General features: G+C 37.8%; 1 protein-coding gene across 1 annotated transcript; it reads left to right on the forward strand.

Moving 5' to 3' along the window:
• The first annotated feature begins 8,980 nt into the window (after nt 1–8,980).
• Nucleotides 8,981–10,902, forward strand: olig2 (oligodendrocyte lineage transcription factor 2). Its single transcript, XM_072397622.1, has 2 exons — nt 8,981–9,059; nt 9,408–10,902. The coding sequence occupies exon 2, from the start codon at nt 9,423–9,425 to the stop codon at nt 10,242–10,244; it is 822 nt and encodes a 273-aa protein (XP_072253723.1). The 5' UTR covers nt 8,981–9,059; nt 9,408–9,422; the 3' UTR covers nt 10,245–10,902.
• The last annotated feature ends 2,571 nt before the right edge of the window (nt 10,903–13,473 follow it).

Here is a 13,473-nt window from a genome sequence, read left to right on the forward strand (position 1 = left end):
ACACTAATTACAGCACAACAGAGATGGCCTGGGCTGCTTGTGTATGCCATTGTTTTCCCTCAGCCTATTGTCTCATTGCCCTCACAATCACTATGTGAATGAGAACCTGTTAAGTCTGGCAGATTCCCATCATTAGACCCCTTTACACCTACTGTGATGCAGCACTGAGGATACTGTAGGGTCATAAGCAGCTTTCATTGGAACTGAGACCATAACCACAGTAGCAGTGGTTCATTCTGGTAACAGTTCATTCACATGAAATGTTCCACCTTTGTCATCTTTTAGAAAACCACCTCGATATTAGATCAATTTGAAGATGCCTTTATCTGAATCAAAATTTTCTTTTAAAGAGGATTGTAAAATAACTTTTTTTCAATTTTTTAAAAGTTAGGTTAAGAAAACGTTTGTATCAAATGACTAGTGTGTACAGTTTCTCACTGCAGTATGTGCTTAATTCCCTTAAAATAATGTCCGCCACTGCAACAACATTGTCAGTAATTAAAACATGAAAATAGAAACACGTACACACAAAATCGGATTGTCAAAGATATTTGGTTGTGACACATGAGAGTTTTAACCTGAAGGGGGAAAAAAATCAGTTCTGTATCAGATGGTTGTGCTACAGCTATTTTGTTCTATGTCAACGAAAATTGATTGAAGAATAAGCCACGATAACATTGCCACTTTAACATAAATATAGGTTCTTACACCCTCCTCATTTTGTAACAGGACTCCCCTACAGTAGCAGCTACTCCAAATAGGAAGAGTAGATCCCACAAAAACTGCTTTGGAAGGGCTCAAGAAGAAAGAAAAGAGTCTGAAGCATTCACCCAGTCTTCAAACTCCTGATACCAGTCGGATGTAGTCTGTGGGGAGCAAGTCCAATTCACAAAAATCCCACCATATAACCCACAGGGCCTAACAAATTTATTGCTGACCTCCAGGAACCCACACCCATTCTTTGTTCAAGCCCTGACTGGCCAGAGCTGTTTTGTTGGTATGAATACAACTTACTTGTTGTAAAGTTGTAATGTTATAGCCCCTCATTGTACTATAATACTGTTTTTACATTAAAAGCAGTGTGATGACAGATTTTCTTTAGCAGGGTACAGATCTGCTTAAACAAGCACATAAAGCCTTTCCCACTGTAGTAGCAGGTCATCTGTGATCTGTGGACTACAGTGACGTGCGGTGAGGTTCATGGCTGGTGAGGCACTGACTCCATCAGAATCAGATTTACAAATATATGAATTCAACCGAGTAGATTATTCACCATTTGACAGCAAGCGCTGGCTAAATACATAGCAGCAGCAGCTAGTAGTGGCACGTCCTGCCTTCCACTCCAGTTGTCGGTGTCTGAGGCAGTTACCACTGCCCTGCCACGGATTTTTTTTATATTACTGCACTTGACTCGCTAATTGTGACCATGGACTAAGATTGTTGCTAGCTCGCTGTCACTTACTCTGCAGCTGCGGAGTAGCATACGCATTTCTGGGCTCACGAGTGCCCCCTACCTTGAGGCAAAAGAACTGCCTGCCTCACCCAATACTTCTTCACTGCCATTGTAAGATCACTGAGCACACGAAACAGGTTACACAGATATATTATATACATCAACTAAACTATGGAAAGTCAGTGGGGCATATATCAAAAGTGTTTGAAACATGTTATTGGCTAAATACAGAGAAACCGTAACACGCTGTCATTAAATAGCAGAGCATATTTTGTGAGGGATTGTGCAATCCAAGGTGAGGCTCAGCTTGCTGCTGCCTCACTGTGCGTCTCTTCCCAGTATTTAAACAACAATTATTGATTATTTTTATTCCTTTTAATCAAATTTTTTATCATATTTAATTTTTGTTCTATATTATTTTAATCATATGTTTTAAACTCCATGTTTTAGTTAGACGTTTTAACTTCATGCTGTAGTTACATGTTTTAACTCCATGTCTTAGTTAGATAATTTAACTATATGAGCTGAAAAAATGTATTTTGTTTCTTTTACATCTTTTTATCTTATTTTACTGTTTTAGTATTTCAGTTTTTAGCTCCAGAGTTTCCTAATGGGGGCCTACCACACTGGGAGCTGCTTTTGGTCAACTGAGGAGGGTGCTCTGGTCTGGGTGGCAGGAGGATTCGGGAGGCTGGTGGTTGTGGGAGCCCTCTCAGTGTGGTTGCCCGCCCTTTTCTGATAAAAAGCCATCAAAAGTTAAATGGAAAATCAACCATTTGATAAATATAGCCATTTAATTTATTTTTTTATTTTATATTTTTTCCATGATGACAGGTGAGGCTCTGCCTTCCCTGCCTCACCTGACCGCACGTCACTGGTGGGCTAAAAATGTATTGGTCTGGTATACCTACCTCTCAGAGGACAGGTATGACAGTATGGCAGGATGATGAGATGAGAGTACACTGTTTCCTACAGGCTGTTTCTGATAATCATAACTCTGAGATAATCTATATAAGACATATTTAATACTTTTGAGTGAGCCACATGTGCCCCACAGTCCCACACAGCATGAGAGTTTAACCTGCTTGAAGAAAAAAAAATACAATAAATACATTTTGTCATCAAGTATTTGTCATCTATTACAGAGCCTCCATATGAGATATAAAATGTGAGTTTTTGTAAAGAAAGCAGTGAAAATTAACCAAGAGCTAAATATTATCGGGATATTTTATCAGTTAAAAAAGGATCAAGTGAGATATAGGCTACATTCAGTTGTAAAGTTATTGAACACACTTTGCTAAATAATACGATCTAATGCAAGATTTTCTGTAAAGCATCCTTTAATCGGGATAATGGTTCTTTTTTTTTCTCAAACAGTTTTTGAGAAGAGTCGATTCATGATCTGCCTCATGTAACCAAAGCTGTGCAAATAAGAAAAAATCCATGGCCTTGTTTGTAGCAAATATAGTAGGCTGAGCAGTGTCATGAGAATGTGACGATGCAGGTTACGTTACACATGGCTGTAATTGGCAAAATTGAAGGTGAGGAAGTTGTTAATTAGAAAAGAAATTGCTGATGGAGACAAAGTGAACATCAGTCTCCCTTTTCATCTCTGAAAGATCTGCAGATATCCTCTCTGGAAAGTTAGCCATCATGATCACAGTGTCTCTTTTTTAAGAGGTTTAGTTGCTGAATTATGCAACTTCAATCAACCATATATAGCAGCATCATTCTGGTGTATGCTGCTTTCTTGGAAGTCGGGCAAATGTCCTACATTAAACATAAAAACAGCACCAATTCAAAGTGAAGCAAAACTGTTTCCATACATGAAAGAGAAAAATGTGAGCAGATTTTTAAATCTATCAGTTTTTTTTCAACCAAAGAATTTTTAGAAAACTTTTAACAGTCTCACAATAATCTCACCACCTTCCCCCCCACTGACAATTGGCAGCATCACTTCAGTGAACAAGACGCTTTTTTTTTCCAAACAAGTTTGATCACACTACAGATTCAAACTGCCAGCTGGCCTGCTTTGGGCAGAGTGCAGCTAAGTCTAGTCTTCGTCTCCCTAAAACAAGCATCTGGAGGCCCAGGCAGAGAATACAAGTGTGAATATATTCATCCACATGCTGCTCCGTTAAATCTCTGGGCGTAAAGCTGTTGTACCCCCACGCCCTTCTGGATGACCCCAGAGGATCAGAGACCAGGTTGTCGAAACATTTGTAACATTTGGCCAAAGCAAATCTCAGGCTGACTGTTGAATTGAAGCTCATCCCAAAAAGGAGGAAAAAAAATCCCCCTGGAACCCTCAAAACACTCCCTTTGCTTGAGCAGGGCGGCCCCACCACCCCCTACCCCCTTCTTGTTGCTTATCCCTCACGCACACACTCCCACACCGAGCATGGAGGCTCAACCTCTCACAACCTCAACCAAATCCCCTTTATCTTTTCCCAGCCAGATGGGGCCACTGGAATAATAGCTGAAGCCCAATGAGTTCCATTCAATTTGTTATGCCGTCTAAAGGAGCTTGTAAGCTTCCCATTTGCAGTTATGTTATAGTAACCATGGGAGGCTCTGTAGTGTTAGGACTTAATTACCTCCTAATAGCTGTTGCAGTGATAAAGCCTGTGCCCAGCAGAACTCAACGCCAGCCAGCTCCTGAAATAAACAAGCCTGAAGACGCTGAAAACAGCAAAGATTCACAGGCTTCATCGTGTGTTAGATGGTCCAAGTCTGAATATGTGAGAGACCTTTTATCCTCACATCTATTTGTACAGAGCTGCCACCAGACTAATCAGACTTTAACAGCCAAAGCCCTAACTTATCTGAAGCTGTTTGATATTTATTTTCTAATGTACCTTCATCTCTAGAGTTTTCAGTTCTGTTTTTGTCAGCATGCCTGGCTCTGGGGTCATCAGCTGTTGGGTCTATCAGATGGATATCTATAACGTCCTGCACAGACATCCAGTCCACCTACCACCCCTAGTGATCAACAGACTTTTTCTAGCATGCTGAAATTTGTGGTGCAGAACTATTATTCTAGTGGTTCTGAACTTTTTTGACAAACCAACCCAAACTAATAAGGTTGCTTTTCTCGATCATTTTGAATGGTTTTTCGCTTTTTGTTACATTTAATCAAAAATTAAACAATGAGCTTAAACTACTAAACTATTTAAAAGTTTTAAGCAATTATTTTACACACTACCCGAATCTTAAAACAATGGGAATTTTTTTTATATGTCAGATTACTGAATCTTAACATGAAATCATTTTGAAAATAATCATTATCATCATTATGGGGGGGTGGGGTATGTAATCTTTATGATTCAAGGTGACAAGTTCAGATAACTAATAAAAATTACAAAACCAAGAAAAGAGTCACTATAAAACAACAAATAAAAGGAAGAGGAAGATTAAGAAATAACTACCACAAATGGAAATGGAAATGGTGAATGCACAAATAAGTTTTACAAATAAGTTGCATTTCACAAATACTTGAAAATTCATAACCCATGTACATTTTGGAGTTGTCTGCCGTTTTTCTATAAAATTGTCCTCTGGCTTGTTTTGCTGAGAAGCAGCCAAGAAAATGTTCTTGCTTAAGATATAGTAAAAAATATTTTACAATCAATGTCTCAGAGCACCAAACATCATCTTATTCTCCTTGATAATGCTCTATTAGGCTTCAGATTTAGACAGCTTTGCTTCCTGTGTATTCTAGGACACATTATCTTCTCTTAGTCAATCACTTATTTTAGCCATGTCACTGGTCTATTTTTGTTCCTAGAAACTCCTTGTTTGTCAAGCTTAACCCCTTACTCTTTAATTAGAGCTTTTTATATTTTAGTGTTCCAAGTTCAATTCAGCCAACTGTCTTTACTGCAACTGTCTAAACATGTTGCTAAATTGCCTGTTCCAGCCTCATGAATGGCATCTGTTTATGAGCAGGTGTTGCATTTGTGAGATTTGTATATTTTTGCATAATTGATACAATATAGTGCTACATGTTCTGCTGGTTTTTTTACTTTTCATTTCTTAAAGTGCTACTCAACAGAAACAGGAAGGACAACATATTGTGCAATTTCAAGCCTGCTGTGAAAAATTAGCAGTTGAAAAAATAGAAACATCTTAAGAGACTCGCAGCAATTAAGTAATCATAACATTTAAGCTGACAAAGGGACAAAAAAGTATTTGTCATAAAGATGGAGTCAGTGATGTATACATCCTTAGAGGTAACTATTGTAAAAAAAATTCTTCTGGTATCTAGAAATGTATGGTGCTTTAAGTTATTCTGATATGCCAATCAAGAAGTAGTAAATATTGTGAAGCAGGAATATGTACCTAATAATGCCCATAATTTATTTGCTTATTAATGTGGAATTCATTGTAAAGTTCCACTTTAGGTGAATGAACCCCTTCCTTAATCATTTGCATCAAAATGAAAACAGAGAACTTTTCAACCAACTCTCACTCTGGACCATCAAAGCTGTAATTATGACAGCTTGGAGGAAGTAGAATTAAATTAAAATAAGATTTTCACTCCTCTTTCATTGGTGGCACTTAACTTTGTATTAAATGTCCAGTTGGGGAGCAACATGTGAATTTAAATGAGAGACAAAGTACACTCACACAACACATACACAGCAACAGCAGTGGTGGAGGAAGGCGGTATCACACGTTCATCTGTACAGAATTCAACAAAAGCAAGAATTTTGCTTTATTTCGTTCCAAGATTTCACACAGAATGGAATAGAGGGGGACGGCCAGGATGTTATTCACATCTTTCAGTTAATTTGGCTCAACTGGTCAGCTTTCCAGACAGAAAGAGAAACCTTCTCCCATGCTTTTCCACCCTCCTTTCTTTTCTGCTGTTTTTTTTTGTTCCCCCTTCTCTTTTTTTTCTACTCAGGAGGAAGATTAGCTAGATTAAGTATGGCTCACATATGCTCCTCCTCACTTTGGTACTCACCACTGTTTTGGGCATACTGCCACCCAGACTGATGGACAGAGAGGTAGGCAATAGGGACTGTAGCTGGCAAGTCAAAACTAGAAGGGAATGACACATTTTAACAGCTTACTCCACATATTTTTGTGTCCTTTTGGAGTATGTTTTGGTTTAACTTGGTTTTGTTTGAAACTTTAATTTTACACATTGGGGTTTTCAAATTTGACGCAATAGTTGTTGTATCATGACGACAGCCCTTTTCACAAATCCTAAACCATAAAAAATTCATATTTTTGTCTCCTTATTTTTCATATCTATCTATCTATCTATCTATCTATCTATCTATCTATCTATCTATCTATCTATCTATCTATCTATCTATCTATCTATCTATCTATCTATCTATCTATCTATCTATCTATCTATCTATCTATCTATCCTTATTTTAAAGACCTGTACCTGATGTCTGCCAGGAATTTGTCTGAACCCCTGGCTGAGAATATTATCTGACCTGGAAAAAAATATTTATATATATTTTTAATACTTATTTAGGGCCAGATTTAACTGAAAACTTCAGTCACAAGTCAATTGGCTGCTGCTTTCAATTTTGACATTCTAAAAGTGAAGAAAAAGCTTAATTTTCAGGAAATTTAAAATTAGGTTTGGATTTCTTTTTTTCTCTTTTGGGTATCAAAAGTATTATCAAATTATTATGCAGCAAGTTTTACCTAATTTATTTTTTTAAAAAGCCTTAATATTATAACTCCAATTTTTTCAACCATAGGGACCTATTCCAGGTCAGACAATATTCTCGGCTAAGAGTTCAGACAAATCCCTGGATGATGTTAGTACATGTCTTTGAAATAAGGATTCATAAAATGTTAACGAAACCCTGCCGAAGAGAAGAGTCCTTGTCTCATTGTCAACCCAGAGCAATGCAGAAACTATTTGAATCTCTAATGAAGCAAGCAGCGATACAGAGGGACCACAAACCTACTGATTCAAAATGCGACTTTAACCGTCGTCATTATCATAATCTTATTTAGGCAAACGGGAATACCCCCTATACGGGTGACCGAAAAAAGTCTTAAGAACGTCTTAAGAACTCACTTGGAACGAACTTGGTTTTGAGACTCATGGACAACCCACGTGACACATTTCTAACGATGGACAGTCTCTAATGGACAAGCAGGTGACCATGAAAAAACACAAATATAGTTCTGGACAACAATTTGTTAGATGTTTACAGATCTATTTTTTGTTATTTGAGGTGTTTAACAGGAGACACAAAAACGCTTCTGTGTCAGTACCCTTTCCCCCTCGAGGGACATTATAGCTCCACTAAAATAGGTAAGAAAAAAACCCTGAAAGGTTAATGGTAGTCAACATAGAAATGAGCCTACTTTAAATCAAAAGTTATAATCAGCATGGGGGTGAATGTGTAGTTAAATCAGAGGTTGTCTATCCTCATCAATATCTATCAGTATGTTAGTTAATTAATAACCATATAAGGTGGTGGTATTCACCTTTGTCTTATAAAATCATATCAACTTGTCGAGGCATTTACCAGTGATCGCGTCCGACTGCACAATACTTTCCGTATTTGGACACATTGCTACTGTCAGTTTCATTTATGTCTGAGAGCAAATCGCTGTTTCGGTTCCTTTTGTCTGTCAGGGGCCGTTTGAGCACCAGTAGCAGGCCACAGTGCCACGAGTTATGGTGGACTAATTGAAATATTACGGATCGTATCCCTTAAAGACAAATTTGCACACATAATCAATTGACATTAAACATGCACTTTAACGGCAGCTGCTGGCCGACAGCGGGTAAAAACCAAAAACAACACATTAACCACAACACCGCAAGCTAGAAACATATTGCAATGTTTATGAAGCCCCGACTGGTAAATATATTACGGGCTTGATTTTACAGTGGAATTCATTATCTGAAAAAATTAAAGATTAAAGATTTAAAAAGAGAGACATATTTCTTATATATATATATATGTATATAATATCTGTGTTTATTAAATAAATGAAAAGATTGAAAATAAAAAATCAACAATTTAATCACAATTATAACACCAAATTAAGTCATTATTATTCATGATTATCATAACTACATCTAGATATATCTATATAAATCTATATTTCTAGATATCTAAACACTCATACACACACGCTTGTGTGTGTATGAGTGTGTGTGTGTATATATATGAGATCTAAATTATTTAAATTTGTTTCTTGATTTTCAAGTATTATTTTCCACTTGTAAAAGTGAAATTGGACGTATTAGTTATTGAAAAATCCAATAACTAATGAAAAATCTATCCATATGGGGCCCAACATTTCCAGGAGAAGGGCCATATGTAGGAGGGAGCGTGTCTGGTTGCACTTAATAATGATGCTGTGTGTCCGTAATTACATCAGGATGGAGGACACCCCGCCTCCCTGGGCGACTCTGATTGGTCGCTAGGACGAAGCCAGGACAGAAACTACGTTGTCCGGGTGACCTGGCCTCTGTGTGCCACAAGCCCGCTATAAAACCCTGAGGCCACTCGCAGGCGTGCCAAATGGGCGGTCAGATGCGATATGGAGTAACAAGTGGATTTGACTTTGACGTTTTTTTTTATTAAATCATCACGTTTGGAACAACTCGGTAGGTGTTTTACTTTTTATTTTTAAGCAATCTGCAGTTAGTCTCAGCTCACACAGATTGTATTCGTTCAAGCAAGAACCCAGTAGAATATGTAGATCACTGGAGATTTTATGGCAGAAGAGTGCAATCTGGTAATGTATGGGATATATTATTCGATTTAAATCATCAATGTAAGATGATAAGTAAAATCAATTATACAAAGGCTGTTATTGTTAGTCTATAAGCTTGATAAACAAGAAAAACCCGATAACTATTACTTTTAGAATCAAAACATAAATCAGTGCGGTTGAGCAATAATCTTTGTGAGTTTAGCAACTGAGAAGTTATTTGTTCTTTCTGCCTTCTCAGAACAGAAACACTACCATGGAGTCGGATACAAGCCGCATATCAAGCAGACCCTCCTCTCCAGAGGTGGACGACATCTTCATGTCCACTCTGAAGAAGTCCGTGCACGGCTTTTCTGGCGCCGTTTCCTCCACACAGAGCGACTTGCCATCAGAGATCCCCGGCCTACGTGCCCCTCCCGCCACCGACGAAGATTCCCTCTCCCTCCGACTGGCGTCCAAGAAAGACCGTAAACTGCTGTCAGAGAACGAGCTTCAGTCGATCCGCCTGAAAATCAACAGCCGCGAGAGGAAAAGGATGCACGACCTCAACGTGGCCATGGACGGGTTGCGTGAAGTTATGCCCTATGCGCACGGACCGTCGGTGCGTAAACTCTCCAAAATTGCCACGCTGTTGCTGGCGAGAAACTACATCCTGATGCTGAGTAACTCATTGGAGGAGATGAAGCGGCTGGTGAGCGAAATCTACGGCAGCAGCGGTCACCATACAGGCTTCCACCCTTCAGCTTGCGGGACTATGACACACGCGGGACCCGTACCGGGACACCCTGCGGCTTCCCATGCCTCACACCCAGCGGTGCACCACGCCCTCCTCCCGCCGGCCGCGGTCTCCACGGCCTCTCTATCTGCGCCCGGAATCTCTGCCGTCACTTCAGTCAGACCCCATCACGGACTTCTGAAAGCGCCCACTACCGGCGCAGGGCCTCTGGGGAGCAGTTTCCAGCACTGGGGCGTTGGCACCGGGATGCCTTGTCCATGCAGCATGTGCCAAGTCCCGCCTCCACATGTGTCCAGCATGAGCACTGTCACCATGCCGAGATTGACCGGCGACTCCAAGTGACTCTGAACTCCCCATAACTTTTGTCAGGGTTTTGTACAGACTCTGTCCTCACATTATGACGCTTTTATTTATGTTTGTTGCTTGATCCGTTGTGTCGACGGAGCAAGCAAAAGTCAGTGTTCTGGTTTTCCTTACTGGGACTTTCAGGTTTTGCAACTAATGTAGCGTTTATTGGTAATTAACCACTATTGTTTGTGTTTCTTCACAGAGCTCTTAAAGCACAACAAACTTGTGATTGTTACTGGTGATCATTAAAGCCCAACTATAACTATCTTTAATTGCTGATGTTTATTGTTTTTTATTTCTTCATTTTTGGGCCTAGGTGAATAGTTCCCAACTTTAAACAAGCCACAAATTTAGTGTAAATATGTAGATGAATTGTTATGTTCAATTAGTCGGAGATATTATATATTAGAGTTATGTTACTGTGTGAAAAGACCCAATTTTTCTCACAAGCTGCACCTGTTCGATTAGCCGTCTTTCTTTACTGCATCTCTGCTTACTTTCACACCAGTAGCTATCATTCACTGCCAGACGTGAACAATTACTACTTCTTTATTCTTTAATTTAAAAAAAGAAAAATAAATTTATATTTATTTACTTTATTTGAGTGGGAATTTCAGATGCGTATCAGTTATGTTGGGGTGTGAAGTGTAAAATAAAGACAATTAATTGAAAATAAGAAAACTGCTTGTGCTTCTTTTCCTTTCTTTTAATTTCCTCTAATTTTTTATGTCATACAAACCAGATCATACTGAAAATAGATTCAAAGTAACACTAATACATATTGGTTATAACATAACATAATAGTCTGGAAGACCACTATTATACATTAACACTATTATAATAATTAAGACTCAAAAAACGTTCATTCCTATTATACAGTTTTAACCGTAAAACTGAGTTTTATTACAAGTTTAAAACTATCTGAAGCAGATTAATTCCTGTGTCATAAAGCAGTGGCAGTTATAAAAGTTGCATGTTTACCATTATAAAATATAAAAATAACCACCAGGATAACTTGTTTTCGACTGTTTCAGGAGAATGTAATGAACAAGCTTGCAATCATGTAATAGAAAACCCTGTGACAATGTTTGCAGTTTTGATTCAGAATATGAACAGATCTGAGAATCAGATCTATTTATGAAAATATCTCAGACTTAAAGATGAAATCTACTCATTCTAAATAAAGTTTGCGGCATACAGGTTTATTAACTGAGAAACCCATTTTATCCAAAGAAGTCAGAAAGTTGCTATTTTTAGTTTTCAAAGGACAAGATCAATGCGTTTTTCAAAAATAGACCCTCATCCAATGATATTCAGAAGTATTTGTTATGCACAAAGTTGCCTCAGCTGTATCAGCCGAAACAGATTTTTTATAGACACCCTTCAGTCCAGCTGAACTTTTCGTCCTAAACAGCAACAATTTATTCATTCATTTATGGGAACAGAATCTCAAGGAAATTCGATAACCATATAAAAACTGTTATATGCTTCTCTAGTTTCTAACTAGTTTTTCATAGTCTTTACATAGCGGCCGAATAGAAAGCTCTGTTTTCAGAGTGATGAGTAAAGGCTGGTCGACTTTCGAAAATGAGGCAGCTGCAGAGCAGATTGTGCATGCTGTTGAAATATTTTCCAAAGGATTTTGAGGCTGGAACGATGAAGTAAATCTCTGAATATTCATACATGCATTTGTTTATTCAACTCATTACTGGAGTTGAATTATTCAAAGTCCTTCATTGTTTTGTAAGACGTTTCAGAGAGGAAGAGGTCATTTGGTGCAGTGCAACAAAATACTGCTTATTTACGAATATGCTACATCCTTCATCTAAAGGCTCTGCATTTGGAAAGCGAGACAACTGAATTGGTTTGTTTTCTCTAAATCCTTATAATACATTTTCAAAAGCCTGTAATGAAATCGGCCAAAATAAGTGTAAACACCTGTGTGAGAGGACTCCAGAAGTTTTCCATAGGTGTTCGTGCAAATTTTTCTATTCAAAAACACTGACTTCAAGTTCCATCAAAAATGGGTGTTTTTATTGAAACCAATTCTGGACTAAAGTGTTCCAGTCCACGATATCACAGTTTGATGCACCTTAAAACTGATGCAGCTAATTGTATTACAGTCTTTTTTTTTTACTATTTATTCTGTCTTAGATGCTGGTCAGAATTTCTCTGAGAGACATGTTTTGCCATATTTTATATTGAACACACACGTAATATGTAAAGTGAATCATGTTATTGCAATAAATGTATTGCACATAGTAATTTCGTCACATTTGTAATCTTTACATACGCCTTTGATGATTACTTCTTGAACCATATTGTGAGTTTTTTCTTTGATTTTGAAGTTAAATAAATACTTTTTGGGACATTTAGGACATTTGCAAATTATTCTGATGTAATTTTTAATCTATAGTATAAATAACAATGATAAAAGATTAAACAAACATTTGTCATCCATAGAAACGTCCATAATGGAATGTCACTGTCCAGAAAAAACAGATTGTTAGAGTAGCTGTGATCAGTAAATTCACATTTTCTCAAACTGAAGGTCTTATTCTCTTCACCATCTTGATGAGCCTGAGGCTGTATGCAAGATGTCAAAAACTAAAAGCCTACATGATTATTACATATTACTTATGTGTGATGATAATTACAACACAGAGTAAGCAAAGTAACAACTGAAAGAGAAGGAACATTGACTGATGCTGAGATGACTAAAGATGAACACAAAGTATACATATGGGAAAAGTCGGTAGCTGGTTGAACATTAAATAAATACTTTCTGTGGCACATAAAGCACAAATTGGAATTTTACTTAGAGACATTTGCTTTTGTTCAGATCCAGAGCAAGATTGGTCAGATGCAACAGATCCTACTAATCATCACTTCTCAGTGAAAAATGTTAACATGGGTAGCAAAGCATTACATTAAAAAAACAAATTGAATTTAAAAAATGATTAATGTTCACTCCCCTCAAAGACAATATTGCCTCTAAATTTCTGGATCTCTACGAGAGGAAGCAACAAGCAGCTTTGCTCAGACTAAAGTAAAGCAACATTTGGAGGCAATGTGATTGCATTTAAAGTTGATGCAAATAGTCAAAGAGTCAGGAAAAGGTGTGTCATCACAAGAATGAATTAATGTACCTGCAAAATCTTCAAATGTTCCATTTAGAGTGTATTTTGTTACCTCTACTTAGCCACTGAACTAAACTTACCAC

Source organism: Leuresthes tenuis, unplaced genomic scaffold (assembly GCF_036924035.1).
Source record: "Leuresthes tenuis unplaced genomic scaffold, fLeuTen1.0.hap1 SCAF_12, whole genome shotgun sequence".
In the NCBI taxonomy this organism is placed as follows: Eukaryota; Metazoa; Chordata; class Actinopteri; order Atheriniformes; family Atherinopsidae; genus Leuresthes; species Leuresthes tenuis.

What these genes read in the sequence shown, in the direction of transcription:
- olig2 (XM_072397622.1), top strand. Translation starts at nt 9,423, where the DNA reads ATGGAGTCGGATACAAGCCGCATATCAAGCAGACCCTCCTCTCCAGAG.